This window comes from Oncorhynchus mykiss, chromosome 10, assembly GCF_057628025.1.
Source record: "Oncorhynchus mykiss isolate SJ-2025 chromosome 10, ASM5762802v1, whole genome shotgun sequence".
Taxonomy (NCBI): domain Eukaryota; kingdom Metazoa; phylum Chordata; class Actinopteri; order Salmoniformes; family Salmonidae; genus Oncorhynchus; species Oncorhynchus mykiss.
In genome coordinates, this window is record NC_143031.1 from 64,826,618 (window position 1) to 64,849,540 (window position 22,923).

General features: G+C 44.1%; 2 protein-coding genes across 8 annotated transcripts; both read right to left on the bottom strand.

Annotated features, from left to right (window-relative positions):
* Positions 1–1,308: 1,308 nt before the first annotated feature.
* Positions 1,309–16,076, bottom strand: LOC149980165 (uncharacterized). Of its 5 annotated transcripts, XR_016483872.1 has the most exons (7): positions 13,498–16,076; positions 12,735–12,865; positions 10,777–10,947; positions 4,061–4,210; positions 3,566–3,675; positions 3,281–3,367; positions 1,309–2,492 (listed from the first exon to the last, which is right to left on the bottom strand). XR_016483872.1 is itself a non-coding variant. In XM_090187542.1 (6 exons), exons 1-5 carry the CDS (start codon positions 13,784–13,786, stop codon positions 3,598–3,600), a joined length of 819 nt encoding a protein of 272 aa, XP_090043668.1. In that variant the 5' UTR covers positions 13,787–16,076; the 3' UTR covers positions 1,309–3,367; positions 3,566–3,597. The 5 variants fall into 5 exon arrangements, 4 of the variants coding, with proteins under 4 accessions (XP_090043668.1, XP_090043669.1, XP_090043670.1 ...); XM_090187542.1 differs by having other exon boundaries at positions 1,309–3,367; XM_090187543.1 differs by lacking the exon at positions 10,777–10,947 and having other exon boundaries at positions 1,309–3,367.
* On the bottom strand, positions 16,070–22,568 carry LOC110534659 (uncharacterized). 3 transcript variants are annotated; one of them, XM_021619586.3, is made up of 4 exons: positions 20,740–21,236; positions 20,271–20,401; positions 19,886–20,065; positions 16,070–17,430 (listed from the first exon to the last, which is right to left on the bottom strand). In XM_021619586.3, the coding sequence occupies exons 1-4, from the start codon at positions 20,996–20,998 to the stop codon at positions 17,413–17,415; spliced, it is 588 nt and encodes a 195-aa protein (XP_021475261.3). In that variant the 5' UTR covers positions 20,999–21,236; the 3' UTR covers positions 16,070–17,412. The 3 variants fall into 3 exon arrangements, with proteins under 3 accessions (XP_021475261.3, XP_021475260.3, XP_021475259.3); XM_021619585.3 differs by lacking the exon at positions 16,070–17,430 and adding an exon at positions 18,515–19,227 and having other exon boundaries at positions 20,740–22,568; XM_021619584.3 differs by lacking the exon at positions 16,070–17,430 and having other exon boundaries at positions 18,515–20,065; positions 20,740–21,253.
* Between the last annotated feature and the right edge of the window lie 355 nt (positions 22,569–22,923).

Sequence of the window (22,923 nt, forward strand, 5' to 3'; positions counted from 1 at the left end):
AGTAAGAAGCCAAGGTAAGTTGCTAGCTAGCATTAAACTTATCTTATAAAAAAACAATCAATCAATCATAATCACTAGTTAACTACAGATGGTTGATGATATTACTAGTTTATCTAGCATGTCCAGCGTTGCATATAACCGATGCGGTACGAATTTGCAAAAAATGACTGTCTTGCTCCAATGTGTACCTAACCATAAACATCAATGCCTTTCTTAGAATCAATACACAGAAGCATATATTTTTAAACCTGCATATTTAGCTAAAAGAAATCCAGGTTAGCAGGCAATATTAACCAGGTGAAATTGTGTCACTTCTCTTGCGTTCATTGCACGCAGAGTCAGTGTATATGCAAAAGTTTGGGCCGCCTAATTTGCCAGAATTTTACTTAATTATGACATAACATTGAAGGTTGTGCAATGTAACAGGAATATTTAGATTTATGGATGCCACCAGTTAGATAAAATACAGAGCGTTTTGCCAGCAGCTCGTCGCTGTGCTTCAAGCATTGAGCTGTTTATGACTTCAAGCCTATCAACTCCCGAGATTAGGCTGGTGTAACCAATGTGAAATGGCTAGCTAGTTATCGGGGTGCGCGCTAATAGCGTTTCAAACGTCACTCGCTCTGAGACTTGAAGTGGTTGTTCCCCTTGTTGTTGTTCCCCTCTGCAAGGGCCACGGCTTTTGTGGAGCGATGGGTAACGCTGCTTCGAGGGTGGCTGTTGTCGATGTGTTCCTGGTTCGAGACCAGGTAGGGGCGAGGAGAGGGACGGAAGCTATACTGTTACACTGGCAATACTAAAGTGCCTATAAAAACATTCAATAGTCAAAGGTATTTGAAATACAAATCGTATAGATAGAAATTGTCCTATAATTCCTATAATAACTACAACCTAAAACTTCTTACCTGGGAATATTGAAGACTCGTGTTAAAAGGAACCACCAGCTTTCATATGTTCTCATGTTCTGAGCAAGGAACTTAAACGTTAGCTTTCTTACATGGCACATATTGCACTTTTACTTTCTTCTCCAACACTTTGTTTTTGCATTATTTAAACCAAATTGAACATGCTTAATTTTACTTGAGGCAAAATTGATTTTGATGTATTATATTATGTTAAAATAAGTGTTCATTCAGTATTGTTGTAATTGTCATTATTACAAATAAAAAAACTTTTTTTTAAATTTTTTTTTTAAAAATTGTCCGATTAATCGGCATCGGCTTTTTTGGTCCTCCAATAATCGGTATCGGTATCAGCGTTGAAAAATCATAATCGGTCGACCTTTAATAGTAAGAATAGAGTAGAAAATAATAGAATGACTTTATTCCATCTACATCACCTCAGTAAGGTAAATATTAAACTGTCCTTGTTTTAGCCTAGGTTTACTGTCTCTCTGAAAACAGGTATTTACACAAGCCTGTTTCAAATGACAAGTTACCAAAGGGTTAATGAGGGGTATGTGGTTAATTACCCTCTTATCCCAAGACACTTCACACGATAACTATAATATATACAACCAGAATATAACCATTCTAAAGAATGGTTCCCAGAAATCCCCTATGTACATCTCAAGCCACACTGCTACGAATTCTTCCCGTTGTGGACACTCTTATGTCTGGTAAGGTTAGTCAGGAAAGAGAAGCTCTTGTAACAGTTTGCACTTGAAGGGCCTCTCTTTGGTGTGAAATGTCTGATGCGCCTTCAAATAGTTTGCCCTAGTGAAGCACTTCCCACACGTGGGAAAGCAGTAGGACTTGTCGGCGTCTGTCCTAACACTCATGCTGTGACCCAATGACACCAGATGAGGTAGAAGCAGGACCCACCACCCTCAGGTGGTGAGTCTTTGAGATCCATCCTTGATCTCTAGCCATTGTTTGGGTGTTGTTGGGATTGTTATAGGTTAGGTACCTCTTGTGATGAATGCCCATCCTGACCCTGTCTGTATTCGTGGGGTAACCATGATCAGGTAAGCTAGACCCAGGTCCAGGCTGTCTACGAACCCAGTCACCAGGCTTTAGACGAGACCCTGAAGGAGAAGACAGACTTGCTGATATACTACCACCAGGGGCGTCTCCCACCGCTCTCTGTGAAGGCTAAAGCCCAGGGTGACCTGCTCTGTTCATCATGGATAGTGTGGTGTTTGTATCATAGGAACAGGAGGATCTATCTCTATCAGCCCCAGGCCCTGCTTCATCCCTGCACTGAGACTGTGAAGAGAAGGGTCTGGGCTGCGGACTGGATCCCTGACTGGAGCCTCTGTCTCTCTGATGACCACCAGGACTGAGGTTGTTCAGTCCACCTGTCCACTGGTTGTCTTCTGTGTGGTGGTGGAGCCTCTGTCCCTCGGGGTTGGGTCCTGGTTCCGACTCAAGAAGGAACCATGATGGCTCCAGTGTTCTGATCTGGGGCAAGGTTTGGTGACCAGTCACCTCAGAGATCCAGTCTCTCCTACCAGCAACACCGGATATCAGCAGGTTCTCATGGACTGCAGACTGTAAAAACAAATTGAACAGAAGAGCATTTAAAAGTTTATATATATTAAAATAAAACAAACTCTTTGCTGTACACACAGAAACATGACATTATATTATATAATGTGTACCACAGTCAAGCTCATCCCTAACACTGTGATTCAAGTACCTAACAATATTTTCTATTTTTGTTGTTGTAGTTTTACCCCTTTTTCTCCCCAATTTCGTGGTATCCAATTGGTAGTTACAGGGGCGGCAGGGTAGCCTAGTGGTTAGAGCGTTGGACTAGTAACCGAAAGGTTGCAAGTTCGAATCCCCGAGCTGACAAGGTACAAATCTGTCGTTCTGCCCCTGAACAGGCAGCACTGTTCCTAGGCCGTCATTGAAAATAAGAATTTGTTCTTAATTGACTTGCCTAGTAAAATAAAGGTAAAAAAACAGTCTTGTCTCATCGCTGCAAGTCCCGTACGGACTCGGGGGAGACGAAGGTCGAGAGCGTCCTCCGAAAGACAACCCAACCAAGCCGCACTGCTTCTCGACACAATGCCCGCTTAACCCGGAAACTAGCCACACCAATGTGTCGGAGGAAACACTGTACACCTGGCGACTGTGTCATCGTCCATGCGCCCGGCCCGCCACAGGAGTCGCTAGAGAGCGATGGGACAAGGACAATATGGCCGGCCACACCCTCCCCTAACCGGAACTACGCGAGGCCAAATGTCTCGGCCGGCTGCAACACAGCCTGCGCCACTCTGGAGCCCCCCCCAGCCCAGCATTGAGGACACTTTCCCATCCCAAGTCGTTGTGACCTGCTCAGTGATGTTGTCCCCTGGGCCCTTGGCTGCATCCGTTTGAGTCTGGGAATCCAAGATGGTCGCCCAGTCTCCTCTATTAGCCTGCAGGAAGAGGTTACAAAATAGACTTTACAAACATGGTCAAGAGAAAACTCTACATATGGAGTTGTTTCAGTCAATTACCTGGTGAATTGTGTGTTTTGTATTGATTTCATTTTATGACTGAAGACAAAACAACAGTATCACTACTCCCATTGAAGATCTATTACTGTATGTAGGCTATATGTATTTCTCCCTTACCTTGTTCCCCCATCTTTAGTCCACTCAGCAGATCAATGCTCTCTGGTCTGTCTTCTATTGTCTCCTTTGACCAGCAGCAGATCAGGCTTTCCATCCTCCATGTCTACTGACTGTAAGAGATACAGAGTGAGAGGATGTTAGATCAAGAAATCTGATATGAGCACCCTGCTATGGAGCACATTCTGATTGGCTAATGAGGGATTGCTGAGTACTATTCAAACATGTTAGTTGATCTGATTGACACTTGACACTCTTTAATGGTTTGATAATTTAAAAGCATGGTCCCACACTGAAGACAAATTGTATCAAGACCTGGGCCCGTATCCACAAAGAGTCTCAGAGTAAAAGTGCTGATTGAGGTTCAGGTCCTCACCTGTCTATATAGTCTTATTCATTATGATCTAAAATGAAAAACTAATCCAAGATCAGCACTCCTTCTCAGAGAGGCTTTATGGATACGGTCCCTAATACCACAGTAGTTTACATTGGGCTCACCTCAGTGAGACTGTGTGTGGTCCTGTGCTGCTCAGCTGGTTCCTCTGTGGGTTCAGGGGCAGGTGTAGACTGGTTGTCCTCCATGACCATGGTCCCCTCAGGGTTACCCACACCCTCCTGCTTCACCAGCAGCAACTCTGGACCCTCCTCCTCTTGGAAGAGACAGGTGATACAGATCACACAGACATACACTCCCTCAGTGTTTACCCATCCCCACTACATTTGATTCCTATACTGTAGTTACTGATTGACTTAATCGTTGTTAAAGCCATCATGGTGGACATGATTGATTGATTTTATTTACCAGTAATTAAAAAATAATTATATAAACTCAGCAAAAAAAGAAACATCCTCTCACTGTCAACTGTGTTTATTTTCAGGACTTAAAATGGGTAAATATTTGTATGAACATAAAATTCAACAAAATCAAAAGTAACAGTCAATATCTGGTGTGGCCACCAGCTGCATTAAGTACTTGTTAGTTGGATTTATCTGTTAATTGAATGACTAGAATATTCCACCCTGAAACATATAATTGTATGGAATTGATTAGAATGTATAAAATTATAATCAATAAATGTGTGGTTCTAGTCAGAATTAGGGTAAAACAATATAGCTAATGTTTATGTCTTAATGGTATTTTAAACACAGACTATCTGAGCAAAATCCGGCGCCGACCTGACTAGAGATTTGGGAGAGAACGGGGAGTACGTCTCAAGGTCAAGGTCTCCCTAATCTCTGTCGGCTGGGTAGTGAGACAGTATGTGCGTAGGATACCTTCTGTTTGTATGTATGTGCATAGGATATCTACTGTTTGTGTGGAAGTATGTTGTCAGCTATAAAATGGATGTCTTTGTATTCTTGACTTTAGAACGTTCCCGTGAATAAACCTTTTTGACTATTTTAGCTGGGCCTCCGTCTGTTTCATTCGACCTGTACCTTACAAATTCCAGGTCGCAGACTGAGTAGTATAATTGAATTGGGTTATGAATGAACATTGAGAACATAATTATCTTGACAGTACTGCAGTGCATCTCCTCCTCATGGACTGAACCAGATTTGTCCGTTCTTGCTGAGATGTTACCCCACTCTTCCACCAAGGCACTTGCAAGCTCCCGGACATTTCTGGTGGGAATGGCCTTAGCCCTCACCCTCCGATCCAACAGGTCCCAGATGTTCATTAATTGTTTATGGTTCATTGAACAAGCATGGGAAACAGTGTTTAAACCCTTTGCAATGAAGATCTGTGAAGTTATTTGGATTTTTACGCATTATCTTTAAAAGACAGGGTCCTGAAAAGGGGACATTTCTTTTTTTGTTGAGTTTATATATACATACACGCAGTACAAATATGTTTTTTTTACGGAAATATCACATTTACATACAGTAAGTATTCAGTCTTTACTCAGTACTTAGTTGAAGCACCTTTGGCAGCGATTACAGCCTTGAGTCTTCTTGGGTATGACGCTACAAGCTTGGCACACCTGTATTTGGGGAGTTTCTCCCATTCTTCTTTGCAGATCCTCTCAAGCTCTGTCAGGTTGGATGGAGAGTGTCGCTGCACAGCTATTTTTAGGTCTCTCCAGAGATGTTTGTCCGGGCTCTGGCTGGGCCACTCAAGGACATTTAGAGACTTGTCCCGAAGCCACTCCTGCGTTATCTTGGCTGTGTGCTTAGTTGTCCTGTTGGAAGGTGAACCTTCGCCCCAGTCTGAGGCCCTGAGCACTCTGGAACAGGTTTTCATCAAGGATCTATCTGTACTTTGCTCCGTTCATCTTTCCCTCGATCCTGACTAGTCTCCCAGTCCCTGCCGCTGAAAAACATCCCCACAGCATGATGGTGCTACCACCATGCTTCACCGTTGGGATGGTGCCAGGTTTCCTCCAGACGTGACGCTTGGCATTCAGGCCAAAGAGTTAAATCTTGGTTTCATCAGACCAGAGAATCTTGTTTCTCATGGTCTGAGAGTCCTTAGGTGGCTTTTGGCAAACTCCAAGCGGGCTATCATGTGCCTGTTTTACTGAGGAGCGGCTTCCGTCTGGCCACTCTACCATAAAGGTCTGATTGGCAGAGATGGTTGTCCTTCTGAAAGAATCTCATCTCCACAGAGGAACTCTGGAGCTCTGTTAGAGTGACCATCGGGTTCTTGGTCACCTCCCTGACCAAGGCCCTTCTTCCCTGATTGCTCAGTTTGGCCGGGCGGCCAGCTCTAGGGAGAGTCTTGGTGGTTCCAAACTTTATCTATGAAAGAATGATGGAGGCCACTGTGTTTTTGGGGAACTTCAATTGTTGGTTTCCATGGCCCAGTAGCCGCACACAAGCCTAAGATCCCCATTGGCAATGTCAAGTGTCGGCTGGAGTGGTGTAAAGCTTGCCACCATTGGAATCTGGAGCAGCGGGACCATGTTCTCTGGAGTGATGAATCACGCTTCACCATCTGGTAGTCCGAATCTGGGTTTGGTGGATGCCAGGAGAACACTACCTGCCCCAATGTATAGTGCCAACTGTAAAGTTTGGTGGAGGAGGAATAATGATCGGGGGCTGTTTTTCATGGTTTGGCCTAGGCCCCTTAGGTCCAGTGAAGGGAAATATTAATGCTACAGCATTCAATGACATTCTAGACGATTCTGTGCTTCCACCTTTTGTGGCAATTGTTTGGATAGGGCCCTTTCCTGTTTCAGCATGACAATGCCCCAGTGCACAAAGCGAGGCCCATACAGAAATGGTTTGTTGAAATCGGTGTGGAAGAACTTAACTGGCCTGCTCAGAGCCCTGACCTCAACCCCATTGAACACCTGTGGGATGAATTGGAATGCCGACTGCAAGCCAGGCCTAATCGCCCAAAATCGGTGCACGACCTCACTAATGCTCGTGGCTGAATGGAAGCAAGTCCCCGCAGCAATGTTCCAACATCTAGTGGAAAGCCTTCTCAGAATAGGGGAAGCTGTTATAGCTGCAAAGGGAAGACCAACTCCATATTAATGCCCATGATTGTGGAATGAGATGTTTGACGAGCAGGTGTCCACATACCTTTGGTCATGCAGTGTAAGTCTCAACTAAAAATCTGCATGATGAACTACACTGTACAAAAATATAAAAGCAATATATAAAGTGTTGGTCCTCTGTCATGAGCTGAAATTAAGCATCACAGAAATGTTCTATATGTTGTTGTTTATTGTTTACATCCCTGTTAGTGAGCATTTCTCCTTTGACAAGATAATCCATCCACCTGACAGGTATGGCATTTCAAGAAGCTGATTAAACGGCATGCTCATTACATAGGTGCACCTTGTGCTGGTGACAAAAGGATACTAAAATGTGCAGTTGTCACACAACACAATGCCACAGAGGCTGCACATTTTGTAGGAGCATACAATTGGCATGCTGACTGCAGGAATGCTCACCAGAGCTGTTGCCAGATAAATTAATGTTCCTTTCTCTACCATAAGCCGCAGCCAACATTGCTTTAGAGAATTTGGCAGTTCGTCCAACTGTCCTCACAACCGCAGACCACGTGCCCAGGACCTCCAAATCTGGTTTATTCACCTGCGGCATCGTCCAGCCAATGAAACTTTGGGTTTGCACAACCGAAGAATTTCTGCACAAACTGTCTCAGTGAAGCTCATCTGTGTGCTCGTCATCCTCACCAGGGTCTTGACTGCAGTTCGACGTTGTAACCAACTTCAGTGGGCAAATGCTCACCTTCGATGGCCACTGGCACGCTGGAGGTGTGCTCTTCATGGATGAATCCCGGTTTCAACTGTAATGGGCAGATGGCAGACAGCGTGTATGGCATAGTGTGGGTGAGCGGTTTGCTGATGTCAACGTTATGAACAGAGTGCCCCATGGCGGCGGTGGGGTTATGGTATGGGCAGGCAAAGCTACAGACAACAAACACAATTGCATTTTATCAATGGCAATTTGAATGCACAAAGATACCGTGACGAGATCCTGAGGCCCATTGTCATGCCATTCATCCACCGCCATCACCTCATGTTTCATGTCGCAAGGATCTGTACACGATTCCTGGAAGCTGAAAATGTCACAGTTCTTCCATGGCCAGCATACTCACCAGATGTGTCACCCATTGGGCATATATGTTTGGGATGCTCTGGACCGACGTGTACGACAGCGTATTTCAATTCCCGCCAATACCCAGCAACTTCGCACAGCCATTGAAGAGGAGTGGGTCCACAGGCCAGAATCAACAGCCTGATCAACTCTGCGAAGGAGATGTATCGCGCTGCGTGAGGCAAATGGTGGTCACACCCGATACTGGCGGGTTCTGATCCACGCAGCTAACCTTTTTTTTTTTTAAAGGTATCTGATGCATATCTGTATTCCCAGTCATGTGAAATCCATATTTTATCGCCTCATTTATTTATTTAAATTGACAATATTAACTGTAACACGGTAAAAATTTAGAAATTGTTGCACGTTGCATTTATATTTTTATTCAATTGCTATTCTCATTAAAAGTGTCTTGGGGAACAACATTAAGTAGTTAAATGGAAGTAATAAAATAGGCATTTCTGAACATCGTATAGCCTACACAGTACAAACACAATATGTCACAGTCGTTTTATGTCTGGATGCAAAAATATGCATTTACATCGATTTCACCTGCTTTATAACTAAACAAACTGGCATTTAATACATGGGTCCACTCAGTCATCGTGTCTAGAATGCAGGAAAATACAGGTCAGTTCAAGAGGATGCTATGTTAAAATGTAGTTCTCTTTATCTTATGTCATTATAAATCATACAATTATTATATTATCTGAACAATAGTATAGCCTTAATTAATATGCTTGAACTGGACAGTGGTGATGAAATACGAACGCAATAATAGGTGTGTTGGATAAATGACCAGCTCTTGACACGCATCATTAATTCATTCTGAATCAAATTTATTTGACTTAATTCTTCATTAGTGTAACCACAATCTTTCGTTGAAATGACAGATGCACTCACAATTGGACACACCAACAGTAGGGACATCTTATTGATCAAATATATGAAATGTGGATTTGGGCTAATTTACCATCTGATGAAAAGGAAACTCCAAATGCATTAGCTAGAATGCTAATACAATATGCTGCTGGTTAATGTAACAGTTAACCCCTGTAAGTCTATACCGTTGTTGGGGGAGGGTTCAAAGCTGACATGGAATTGTTTTAAGATGGTCATACTATGAATAATTTAGCTATTTGATCCTGAATTTTGACGCTCCTTTAAGTATCAAAAACATATACTCCTACTCTTACGGGTAAAAATAAAAGCTATGCATGAAGCCTCTTTAGTAATAAAATCCCACATACTCAACAGATACTTAGGAGACCTCATGTGCTGTCCTAACCAGTTAACCCCTAGTCAATGTCCACGCCCCCGCGGAAATTTAATTAGCATAATAAAATGGATGAAACATTTCAGATAAAAGCAGAGTCTATTTAAATATAAAAATGTGGAACTTGAAATTGAATGTCATGGTCAATACACCTGCGTTTTCAGGATGCAACACGTTTTTTTGCTGCTATTGTGAACTCCATGGTTTAATTTGAATAATCTGCAAAATCTTTGATGCGATTTTTGATAGCTTTTATGTCAAAGTGATTAGAGGGACACTAGAGCGCTGAGTACCAGGCCATTAGCAACTTGACAGCCATAAGCAAGTTTGATAACCTACTAACACTCATCAGCACCGTTCATTTACAGAGCACAGTTTTGGAGTAGCCTAGATACCGTGACTCAACGGTCATGTGGAATTTGACTGCAATCCGCCAGTGTGGCGTTAATAAGAACACAGTAACAGCCCAATGTACAGGCGTTACAACCTCTCTCCCGTGTGGACATTCAGGTGCATATTCAGATGATGCTGGTGGGAGAACCTCTTCTCACACTGGGGGCAGCTGTAGAATTTCTCTCTTTTTGTGGACCCTCTGGTGCCTCTTCAGGTTGCAAGCCTGGGCGAAGCGCATTTGACACTGGGTACAGCTGTAGGGTTTCTCCCCTGTGTGGACCCTCTGGTGAATCTCAACCTTCTGGGGGCTGCTGAAGCCTTTGTTACAGAACATGCAGAGGAACCGTTTCTCTTTACTATTGCCTGATGTGGCTCTCCCTCTTCGAGACTGGGATCTAGCACTGTCGTTTGAGTTCAATACCTGATCAAAAAGGACATGGACGTGTGAATCAGAAGGTGCCATAGTCGTAGACACTGAGTCGCGATCCCTAAGCGTGTGTAAAGGGGAGTGGGTTGCAAAGTTTGTATTTGTCTCTAAACTTTCCCTGTAATCCCAGAAGTCACTGGTGTTGACCTGCGAGTGTCCTTCTCCTAAATTAGACTCTGCATTCCATGTCAGAGGAACTTCACCCTCCACTTTCACCTCATCTACGACCAGACCCTCCCCTTTCTTATCTAGGCACCCTTCAGAGTATACCCTACTACTGTACTGGTTCCAGTCTCCTCTCATTGGATTAGTCTGTGCATCTAAACCCACAGGCATGACACCAGGTATCATCTCTGTCTCCGTAGCGTATGAACAGGACGGATCATTGCCAGTCAGTAACGAGTCACCTAAATCCCGATGGGACAGAACCGTCCTCGGGCTCGGGTTACTATAAAGTAAATACTCTGAGCGGGGAGCAGGAGGATAGCCCAGTTGCCTCAGCCCCGTTATAGTCTCTGTCTTGAGGATGGCGTTCGGCGTTCCACTGACCTCCATGATGCTTTGTCTGGTCCTGGGCAGTGTTGGGGTGATGGTGGGGTCTTCTGTGGCTACAGGGTGCGCTCCAGCTGCTCCAGTCTGGATGTCTCTGCTGTGCCGTGGGTCCTCTCCTTCAGACCTCTCCTGCTTCACCCCAAGACCTGCAGCCTCTGCATCTGTAGACTGACACAAGAAGAGATGAGGTTATTACCGGCACAAGAGTTGAATTGGACAACAATGTTGTTGGGAAGTCTAACAAGTTCCACTATGGCAGATACAGTGGGGCAAAAAAGTATTTAGTCAGCCACCAATTGTGCAAGTTCTCCCACTTAAAAAGATGAGGCCTGTAATTTTCATCATAGGTACACTTCAACTATGACAGACAAAATGATAAAAAAAATCCAGAAAATCACATTGTAGGATTTTTAATGAATTTATTTGCAAATTATGGTGGAAAATAAGTATTTGGTCACCTACAAACGAGCAAGATTTCTGGCTCTCACAGACCTGTAACTTCTTCTTTAAGAGACTCCTCTGTCCTTCACTCGTTACCTGTATTAATGGCACCTGTTTGAACTTGTTATTAGTATAAAAGACACCTGTCCACAACCTCAAACAGTCACACTCCAAACTCCACTATGGCCAAGACCAAAGAGCTGTCAAAGGACACCAGAAACAAAATTGTAGACCTGCACCAGGCTGGGAAGACTGAATCTGCAATAGGTAAGCAGCTTGGTTTGAAGAAATCAACTGTGGGAGCAATTATTAGGACATGGAAGACATACAAGACCACTGATAATCTCCCTCGATCTGGGGCTCCATGCAAGATCTCACCCCGTGGGGTCAAAATGATCACAAGAACGGTGAGCAAAAATCCCAGAACCACACGGGGGGACCTAGTGAATGACCTGCAGAGAGCTGGGACCAAAGTAACAAAGCCTACCATCAGTAACACACTACGCCGCCAGAGACTCAAATCCTGCAATGCCAGACGTGTCCCCCTGCTTAAGCCAGTACATGTCCAGGCCCGTCTGAAGTTTGCTAGAGAGCATTTGGATGATCCAGAAGAAGATTGGGAGAATGTCATATGGTCAGATGAAACCAAAATATAACTTTTTGGTAAAAACTCAACTCGTCGTGTTTGGAGGACAAAGAATGCTGAGTTGCATCCAAAGACCACCATACCTACTGTGAAGCATGGGGGTGGAAACATCATGCTTTGGGGCTGTTTTTCTGCAAAGGGACCAGGACGACTGATCCGTGTAAAGGAAAGAATGAACGGGGCCATGTATCGTGAGATTTTGAGTGAAAACCTCCTTCCATCAGCAAGGGCATTGAAGATGAAACGTGGCTGGGTCTTTCAGCATGACAATGATCCCAAACACACCGCCCGGGCAACAAAGGAGTTGCTTCGTAAGAAGCATTTCAAGGTCCTGGAGTGGCCTAGCCAGTCTCCAGATCTCAACCCCATAGAAAATCTTTGGAGGGAGTTGAAAGTCCGTGTTGCCCAGCAACAGCCCCAAAACATCACTGCTGTAGAGGAGATCTGCATGGAGGAATGGGCCAAAATACCAGCAACAGTGTGTGAAAACCTTGTTTGACCTCTGTCTGTCATTGCCAACAAAGGGTATATAACAAAGTTATTGAGATAAGTATTTGGTCAATAACAAACGTTTATTTTCCACCATAATTTGCAAATAAATTCATAAAAAATACTACAATGTGATTTTCTGGATTTTTTTCTCTCATTTCGTCTGTCATAGTTGAAGTGTACCTATGATGAAAATTACAGGCCTCTCATCTTTTTAAGTGGGAGAACTTGCACAATTGGTGGCTGACTAAATACTTTTTTGCCCCACTGTACATGAAGATGTACAAGTAAGCAAATAAATAGCTGAGGGGAGACTTCCTGAAATAAAACGGGCCACATTAGATGTACTGTAATTTATATGTTACACTATGACACTAACCTCTATCACCATAACGTGCTGGGTTGAGGTTCCACTCCCCTCATCAACAGTGATTGGTTGGTCATCTCTCCATGTATTGTCTCTCGCTGGCTTCACAAAGCTCCTGTGGCCTCCAGTGAGATGTCCTTCACCTGAGAGAGTGATTGGGGGAAAATATCAATGCTCAACACTATATTGTAAAGTATTTGACACGGTCTACAATTGGCAAGTATATAAGGTAACACGTCACATAACAAGTCACATGTAAGGTAACAAGTCACAAAACTATTCATAGATCGACTGATTATGTTCCATTCATCATTTTGTTTTTAATGAGTAAGTGATCGGAAATGCACTAAGTCAAAAATATGATATTGTGTCTTTGTGCAAGATTGTGAAGTAATCAGTGGAATTATTGAATACAATCCATGTATGGATTGAAGGTAGAAGCAGAAGTGTTTATTAGTTTACTCCAATTGGGGGATCGGCGGAAGGGTTTAATAATAAAGGTATATTCTTTAAAAAAGTATGTATGTCTATATAGGTATGTGTATGTATATATGTGTATATGTATGCATGCATGTATGGATATATATTTACCCAAAAAATATGGGGGATTGGAAATTATGCAGACAATTACAATGGAAGCAACATTCTATCCGCAATATTAAGCTGATCCACCCTAAAAAAATAAATAAATACAAAAATACAATCCAAAAACTGACCAAGACCCAACTCTGCTTAACACATGCGCAGAAGGGAACGGGCCTTCTGCAAAATGTACCTCTTGCCATTCCTCTGTATCGGTCGAGGATCTTGACATTACTGGGACGACTGGCGAGGACGCGCTCTCGTATTGTCCTCTCTGCGCGCTCCCGTGCCACCTTCAGTTCCAGTAGCTGTAGTTTCCTCCGCAATACCCTGTTTTCTTTCTGGCTTTGAGTTATTTCCAAACGAAACACTGCATAGTCGTCGTCTATGAGTTTACAGATCTCTGCCACGGCTGCATTCGCTAGCACCTCCATAACGGAGGCTATTTGAGTGTGAAAAACCATTACGTTACAGTTAGCCATTCTTAGCGGCTAGATAGTTAGCATTACCTAGATAACATCTATCAACCAAGTCCTGTCTTCAACGCGAATTAAACACTACCCTGGGGTAAGTGTATGATATTTTCAGTTCCAGGGTGTTAATAAACGTCTAAATAACAACAAAACGTTAACGTCGAAACTGTTCCTGGGCACGATTCACTTCCGTTTACTACTTCTTTGTGTGAATTTCCGGCAGACAAGACGATGTGTTGCCCATTGCTGCCTTTCACAGGTCGGGAATGCGGATTGCGCATTTTGGTCACAAAAAAGTTCAATAGTAATGGACCAACCCTGTACCTATACACTATCCCCGAAAACCACCACCCATCCCACTACTTTGGCCCCAAGAGATCCTACATCAGTCCTGGGAAGATGGAACTCCTCCTCTCAAAACTCCCTGTAGATCTTCTGCACTAAAATCTCTCACCCTAATATTTCTCTGCTGCTGCAACTATCACGTCTATCTTCTATTATTTCTGCTCCATCAGTGCAGTTGATTACCATGGCTATAAACGCAAGAAATCCATCCTTAGTAAAACTCCTCTCTGGATTTCTCTCTTCAGGCCTATTCACTGGGTGGCTCCCAGTCGAATCCCTCACCCTTGCGCTATTGAAGTGTTATGGGTTCTAGGTGAGCAACGATTAGCAGCCAGAAAGTAGGCAGAGTGCCCATTAAGCTTGAATAACTTGGCCTGCTTGGAGCATATGTGGTCACATTATTATAGGATGACTTGGGAGAATGATGATCCACAATAGAGGCTGGCATTGCAGAGGTGGCACGTTTCAACATCTCTGCTCTCCACATCACTCAAGTGTTGGCAGTCTGCGCTGGCCAAGTGATGGCTGCATTGGTCATGATGCAGACCCACCTCTGGCTCTCCATGACTTCCATCCAGGAGACAGAAAAGACCCCTTTGCTCAATGCACCCATCTCTGAAAAGGGCCTCTTCGGAGAAACCATGAGAAAGACAACGGGGCGTCTCGTGAAGTTAGGGTAGGAAAAGAAGCAGCTGCCTCTTTCCTGTGGTGCGTCGGCTCCCAAACAGCCGACCTCCGCCTTCTTCATGCCCGGGAGCAGCAGCTCGTGGCCAAAAGCTTGGCGAGCGGCTCCAAGAAACTCCTAGCCCCCCTGTGGAAGCCCCAGTTGCCCCAAAAGCGCTGCCGGACCCCCAGCAGCCTTTCTTGAAGCCTAGATGAGTGCCTGCACCAACCTGTCAGAACGCTTTCGGAAGCGCCACCGAACCCGATTGGCGGAAAAGTGACCTGAATAAAAACCTTTTAACAAAAGAGAGAAACAGACAACTTGTCTATTTCCCCGTTGTGGACACTCCCATGTCTGATAAGGCTACTCAGGAAGAAAAAGCTTGGTCAAATAGTTTGCGCAAGCGAATCGGTTCCCACATGTAGGGCAAGAGTACGACTTGTCGCCATGACCGTGGAGGAGGTAGTAGCACGTGCCACCACCCTCAGGTGATTAGTTTTTGAGCTCCCTCAAGCCATTGTTTGGGTGTTGTTGGGATTGTGTGCTGTTTTATAGGCTTGGTAACTCTCGTGGTGAATGCCCATCCTGGCCCATCTGTATGCTAGACCCAGGACACGGCTTTCTATGAATCCAGTCACCAGGCATTAGATGATATCGAGAGGGAGAAGACAGACTTCCTGTTAGACTCCCACCAGGGGGGTCTCCCACCTCACTCTGTGAAGGCTGAAGACCAGGGTGACCTGCTCTCTATCTGCCCCAGGACCGGTTCATCCCTGCACTGAGACTGTGAAGATTAGGGTCTGGGCTGGTGACTCTGTCTGACCACCAGGATTGAGGTTGTTCAGTCCACAGGTTGTGGTGGTGTCTCTGTCCCGCGCAATTGCTACTGATCCATGGTTCTGATCCGGGGCCAGGGTTTGTGACCAGCCAACTCAGAGGTCCTGTCTCTCCCTAGTAACCTAGTAATCTAGTAACACTAGATACCAGCAGGTCTTCATGAACTGCAGACTTCAAACAAATATTGTACAGAAAAGCATACAGGTTTATAGAGGTGACTCCTTGCTGTACACACAGAAACATTACTTTATAAAATGTTAACCAGTCAAGCCCATCTCTAACACTGTGATTCAGGTACCTAACAATGTGGAGCCATTGGAGTTTATTATTTAAAAATATCCATGTGTGTTGATTCAATAAATAAGTCTAATGTTTTGGTTAGACTGAGATAAAGGAAACTCAGTCCCTGCAATGATACAAAAATAACCAAGTCAGTTAGCACAGAGTCAATTTTGTATTTAATTTAATTAAAATGGTCATACATAGTGAAGTACAGAATGTTTACTGCACAAAACGATACGTGACAAGTAGGATAACTTTTCTCACTATGGTAACACACTACCTTTTCTGTAAATCTGCCACCCTTGCTTTGATTTAAAAAAATATTTTAGAATACTTTGGAAAAGGTTCATAACATTAAAAAGGCTTCACTATTTTATGTCAAGTAAACATGAATTAAGGCACTATCTTATCTTACTATAAAACACCAGCATCAACCTAAAGGGAATTAGTCCACTCTTCATCAGTGAAGCATTTTTACAGATACCATCACACCAACCATCACCATATCATCTACTCTGCCTCATCATACTCATTCTTTTCTCAGTTCCCTAAACATTCAAAACCAACATAATTAATTACAAACAAACTAACTAGCACAATGTTACATGTATACTCTATACATGGACCATGTGCATTTTCTGCTGATGTATCCTGAGATAGCTCCTTTCTGAGAACCTCTTCCCACAGTGTGTACAGGCGAACGGCCTCTCTCCCGTGTGCATCTTCAGTTGGTGCTTGTGAGAGAACCTCTTCTCACACTGGGGGCAGTTGTAGGGTTTCTCCCCTGTGTGGACCCTCTGGTGCCTCTTCAGCTTGGACGAGTGGGAGAAACTGGCCCAGCACAGGTGGCAGCCGAACGGTTTCTCCTTCGTGTGCATCCTCTGGTGGATCTCCACCTGTTTGGGGAAACTGAAGGCTTTCCCACAGAATTAACATGGGAAGTGCTACTCTTTGCCACCAGATATACTGATAGCGTTACTACTACTGTCATTTGTCAATGGGCTTGTGTAGCCATTTACTGTTAAGGCACTGGCATTGTCTGAGGTCTGGTTTAACAGGAGACTGTGAGGAGGATGAAGGCCAGTTGATAGATCCTAAAGAAGGCAGGCTGAAGGCAGCACATGTTGGGGGGTTAACATGAGACGTCATCAGTCTCTCTGAATCACAACTATAGGAGCAGGACGGAGCATCGCTAGCCGAGTCTTTCTCTGTTCGTTCCTGCTGCATACGAACCTGGCCTCCCCGTCCCCGCAGACCAAATCTACACCTCGCACTGGTCTCATCCATTCTCTTGTCATGGAGACTAAATTTGGTTGTTGTTTTGTGTTCCACTGTCTGTTTCTGGTTAACAGTGTTCTTCCCCAGGCCAGAGTTGAAGACGCTGTCCCATACACTGACCTCCACTATTTTATCTCTGGTCCAGGCCTGCTCATTGATGTTGTCCCATGGGCCCTTGGCTGCACCGGTCTGGGTTTGGGTATCCAAGATGGCCACCCAGTCTCCTCTGTTAGCCTCCAGCCATCCCCTGCAGGAAGACTTTAGACTTTAAAAGTATTGCAGAGAAAATTCAATTAACTGCTCAAGTCCATACATTGTGTTTTTGTAAGCAAACATAAATTGCTGTATGCTATATGTATTTCTCCCATAACTTTCTCCCTTAACTTGCTCTCCCATCTTTAGTCCACTCAGTAGATCAATACTCTCTTGTCAGGGCCCGTGTCCACAAAGTCTCTCCAAAGTAGGAGTGCTGATCTAGGATCAGTTTTCCCTTTCAGATAACAATAAATAAGACCATGTAAACAGGTGGGGACTTGAGACTCTGTGTGGATATGAGCCCAGGTCTTGGATTAATTTTGTCTTAAGTGTGGGACAATGCCTTTGAATTATCAAACAATTAAATGGTGTATAGTACTCATAGCGATCCCTCATTGCCCAATCAGAAGATGCTCCATAGCAGGGTGCTCATATCAGATTTCGTGATCCAACATCCTCTCACTCTGTATCTCTTACAGTCAGTAGCCATGGAGGATGGGAAGTCTGATCTGTTGCTGGTCAAAGAGGAGACAATAGAAGACGGACAAGAGAGCATTGATCTACTGAGTGGACTAAATATGGGGGAGCAAGTTAAGGGAGAAATACATATAGCCTACAGCAACTTACACTGAGGGGACCATGGTCATGGAGGACAACCAGACTACACCTCCTCCTGAACCCACAGAGAAACCAGCTGAGCAGCACAGGACCACACACAGTCCCACTGAGGTGAGCCCACTGAACTACTGTCTGAATACCATTCAGGAGGTGTAGTCTGGTTGTCCTCCATGACGATGGTCCCCTCAGTGTAAGTTGCTGTAGGCTATATGTATTTCTCCCTTAACTTGCTCCCCCATCTTTAGTCCACTCAGTAGATCAATGCTCTCTTGTCCGTCTTCTATTGTCTCCTCTTTGACAACAGATCAGACTTCCCACAAACCTGACTAACTATTTTGACATGTACAGTAGGTGTTTGTTAGTGTGGGTATGTGTAGTTATATTTATTAGGTGTATATTGGTTATAAAGCGTGAGATCAGATGTGATGTATATTAAAGAGTCAATGAAAGTCTTAAAATTAAAAGTTCAATTGTGTTTATTAAACATGAACAAGTTTTAAATACACCATATGAAAACTACACAAACTAAAAATCTGCATAAACTGCATACATCTTTGTCATTAAAAGTGTCTTGGCAAAAATTCAGTAGTGGAATGAAAGTAATGAAATAAGCATTTGTGAACATCATATAGCCTACACAGTACAAACAAAATATGTAACAGATTTTTTAAGCCTTATAAATCACAGAATGTCTGGATGCAAAATTTTATTCAGGAATATTCAACACTGAAATCTGCTACTCATTATTCCAAATGCATCTGTGGATCTTTTCAACTAACAACCAATGAAAATGAATCTTTGTTTTTAATGCAGGGTTTGTCTAAACGTCAAAAGCGATTGAGTGGAATGTTTACTTTCTATGTTATAGTAGAATGATTTTTCTGCTGGTGTATCCTCAGGTAGCTCCTTTCTGAGAACCTCTTCCTGCAGTGTGTACAGGCGAATGGCCTCTCTCCCGTGTGGACCTTCAGGTGCATCTTCAGGTTTCCAGACTGAGCGAAACGCATGTGACACTGGGGGCAGCTGTAGGGTTTCTCCCCTGTGTGGACCCTCTGATGCCGCTTCAAGTTGCCAGCCTCAGCGAATCGCATGTGACACTGGGTACAGCTGAATGGTTTCTCCCCTGTGTGGACCCTCTGGTGGATCTCCACCTTCTGGAGGCAGCTGAAGCCTTTGTTACAGAACATGCAGAGGAAGCGTTTCACTTTACTACCACCTGATGTTGGTCCCCCTCCCTGAGCCTTGGCCTTTTGTACCTTTGAGTTCAATACCTGATCGGAAGGCCCCATAGACGTGGACACTGGTTCATGATCCCTGAGTACGTGTAAAGGGGAGTGGGTCGTGACATCTGGATTTGTCTCTAAGCTTTCCCTGTAATCTAAGAAATCTCTGCCTTGTGAATGTCCTTCTCCTAAGTGAGTCTCATTCCATATCAGAGGAACATCGCCCTCCACTTTCACAGTCACCTCATCTACGGCAATAACCTCCTCTTTCTTATCTAGGCTCCCTTCAGAGTATAGCCTACTACTGTACTGGTTCCAGTCCCCTCTAGACAGATCAGTCTGTGTCTCTAAACCCAAGGTCATTTTGCCAGGGTCCATCTCTGTAGTGTAAGAACAAGACGGATAATTGACAGTCTCTAACGTGTCAACTGAGTCCTGATGGGTATGAACCGTCCTTGGGCTACCATAAAGAAAATACTCTGAGCCGGGAGCAGGAGGACAGCCCAGTCTCTCTGGGTCTGATCCTGTGTGTAAGAGCCTTCGTGATACAGTTAAAGTCTCGGTGTCTGTCTCTGACTTGAGGACAGCCTTCGGTGTTCCACTGACCTCCGTAATGCTACGTCGGGTCCTGTGCTGGGGGGTGGTGGCGAGGTCGTCCGTAGCTACAGGGGGTGCCACTCCAGCCGCTGCTCCAGTCTGGATGTCTCTGCTGTGTTGTGGGTCGTCTCCTTCAGGCCTCTCCTGCTTGACCAGAGACGATCCTCCAGGACCTGCAGCCTCTGCAGACTGACAAAAGAAGAGATTAGGTTATTATCGGTACATGAGTTCAGGGAAGTTAATAACAATGTTGTCAGGAAGTCACACGAGTTCCCATATGGCAGATAAATAAGGATGACCATGTAAGCAAATTAATGGCTAAGGGGAGCCTTTCTGAAATAAATTAGCCACATTTGATGTACTTTCATTTTGAATGTTACACTATGACACTGACCTCTATCACAATAACATGTTGGGTTGAGGTTTCAGTCCCCTCATCTATAGCTATGGCTTGGTCATCTCTCCACGCATTGTGTCCCGCTGGCTTCACAACGCTCTTGTGGCCTACAGTGAGATGTCCTTCAACTAAGAAAGTGATTAGGGGAAAAGTGGTAGTTAAGTTAGGTACTGTCAATGCTCAATGTATATTTTACAATATTGGCACTCTACAATTGGCAAGGATGTAAGGTAACACTTATTGATCAATGTATTGTGTTCCATGCATCACATTATTTTAATTTAGTAAATAATAGGAAATTCAGTAAATCAATAATCTGGTTAGAATATGATAGTGTCTTTGCACAAGTGCTTGCTATCCAAAAACGGACCAAGACCCAATTTTTGTTAACACATCTGCAGAAGGTAACGGAGCTATTAAATGAACGGCGACAGGTCGTGCAGACTCAGCCTTCTGGAAAATGTACCTCTTGCCATTCCTCTGTATCGGTCGAGGATCTTGACACTACTGGGACGACTGGCGGGGACGCGCTCCCGTGCCACCTTCCAGTCCATTAGTTGTAGTTTCCTCCGCAACCCCCTTTTTTCTTTCTGGCTTTGAGACATTTCCAAACGAAACACTTTATAGTCGTCGTCTACGAGTTTACAGATCTCTGCCACGGCTGCATTCGCTAGCACCTCCATGATGGAGGCTATTTGAGTGTGAAAAACCATACAGTTAGCCATTGTTAGCAGCTAGCTAGCGTTACGTAGCTCTATCAACCAAGTCCTGTTTCCAGCGCGAATTAAAGACCACCTGCGATAATTATGTGATGCTGTGCAGTTAAAATAGTCATATTTTGAGTTCCATGATGTTAATAAACGTCTAAATAACAACAAAAACGCTAACGTGGAAATTGGAAAAAATGCCAAATTACTGTTCACTTCCGTTTTCCACTTCTTTGGTATCATGGTGTTTTTGCATGCCGCCACCTACCGTGTGATCGATCACGTTACATTTTGTGATACAAAAATAAAATCGGGGGAAAAAACACCAACTAACCCTACACCTATATACCACTATTTCATTAAACAAATAAAAATCACCTCACAATTCCCCAACTTTAATGGTTTGGGAGAATGGGACTCTTTTGTTCAACGGACCTTGTAACTCTTCTCCAGTAAAACCTGGTAAATCCAAGTACTTAGCAGCTGCCACCACAACTTCTATATTCTGTGATTTATGTTCCATTTCAGCGGTACAGTTGATAAACATGGCAATGAATGCTAGAAAGCCAACCTTACTGAAGCACAAATTCGTATCACTCTGTATTGGCCAAGGCCCTTGACCCATCATCCTCTGCTCTCCCTGGCAACCTCAGCCTGTCTCTTGCACTGGGCACTTCTGATCCCCAGCAACATGGGCACCCCCACTTTTCAACCTACACTACACATTCCTTTGTCCCTTGCCCTCCTGCACACTTTTCACATTTTGGAATCTCACCCCTAAACACTGCTGCAACATGACCATAAGCTTGGCATCTGAAACACCTTAGTAGGTTCGGCGCAAAAGCTCTCACGGGATAACTGACATATCCCATCATGACTATCAGGAAAAGACTGCTTCAAAACTCGAAAAGGACAGACAGTTTCTTCTCAGTTTCACAACGCTCGCCAGAGGGAATCTTCAATTTTAGTTGCACCACCCCAGTAATCACTCCTTTCAAAGGCAAGTCACATGTCTTGTCCCTAGGCACGTAACACAAAGAAACACAGACAGAACACAGAAAACCATCACAAGTCCATTTCGACTAACATCACCAATTTAACAGTTCCCAACTTATTTTTACCCAGCCTGGGTCAGCCAAAAGGCAGGGATCCACTTTCTCCAAAAATGTCACTCCCACTGGGACAGAACCATCCTTTACATGACCATCGGGGCGAGGCTTGGACTCGGAGGTCTTCACCACACCTGCCACCGCAGGTAATTCCATCCTCACTCTCATCAGGTAAAATTCCTGAGCCATCAGACAGCAGAATACAGTTTGTACTTGGCACAACTCTTCTTCAACACACATCTTCCCATTGCACTTCCTTCTTCTACTTATTCCTTGCGGTCCATAACTACGTCTGTACGTTTACCACGCTCATGCCGCGCCATCATCCGCTGAATTGCTTGCAGCACACACACTGATGGCCTTTGTTCAATACCCACCTTCTGCTCCTTAGACCAATCTATATCTGGCCTCTCCATGCACCCAAAACTTGCCACAGTTGTCAGGTTTCCTCCTCGTCATCCATCTTAACTTCTTCTTCTGTGGTTTTAATGGTGGATTACATCCCAAAAAGGTGTATTGACACCAACAACTGGATGGGGTTAAAAAAAAATATATGTAAATAGTAAATTCATACGTGGTGTAGACAAACTTAATCCACACAACTCAAAATATTATATTTACAATACTCCCAATTATTCTGTCCTTCAAAGCTCCAAATCTCCCTTCTTAGGCTCTGGGGCCTGAGCGGGTGGAACGGTTCGTGACAATACTCCATGCAACTCCTCCGCTGAGAGGTCTTCCAGACCCAGGAACCAAAAAACAAGTCTGTGTCATGTGAGAATACCGCATACCTAGATGCTCAACTGAGGGACTTAGAAATACATTTAAAAAACT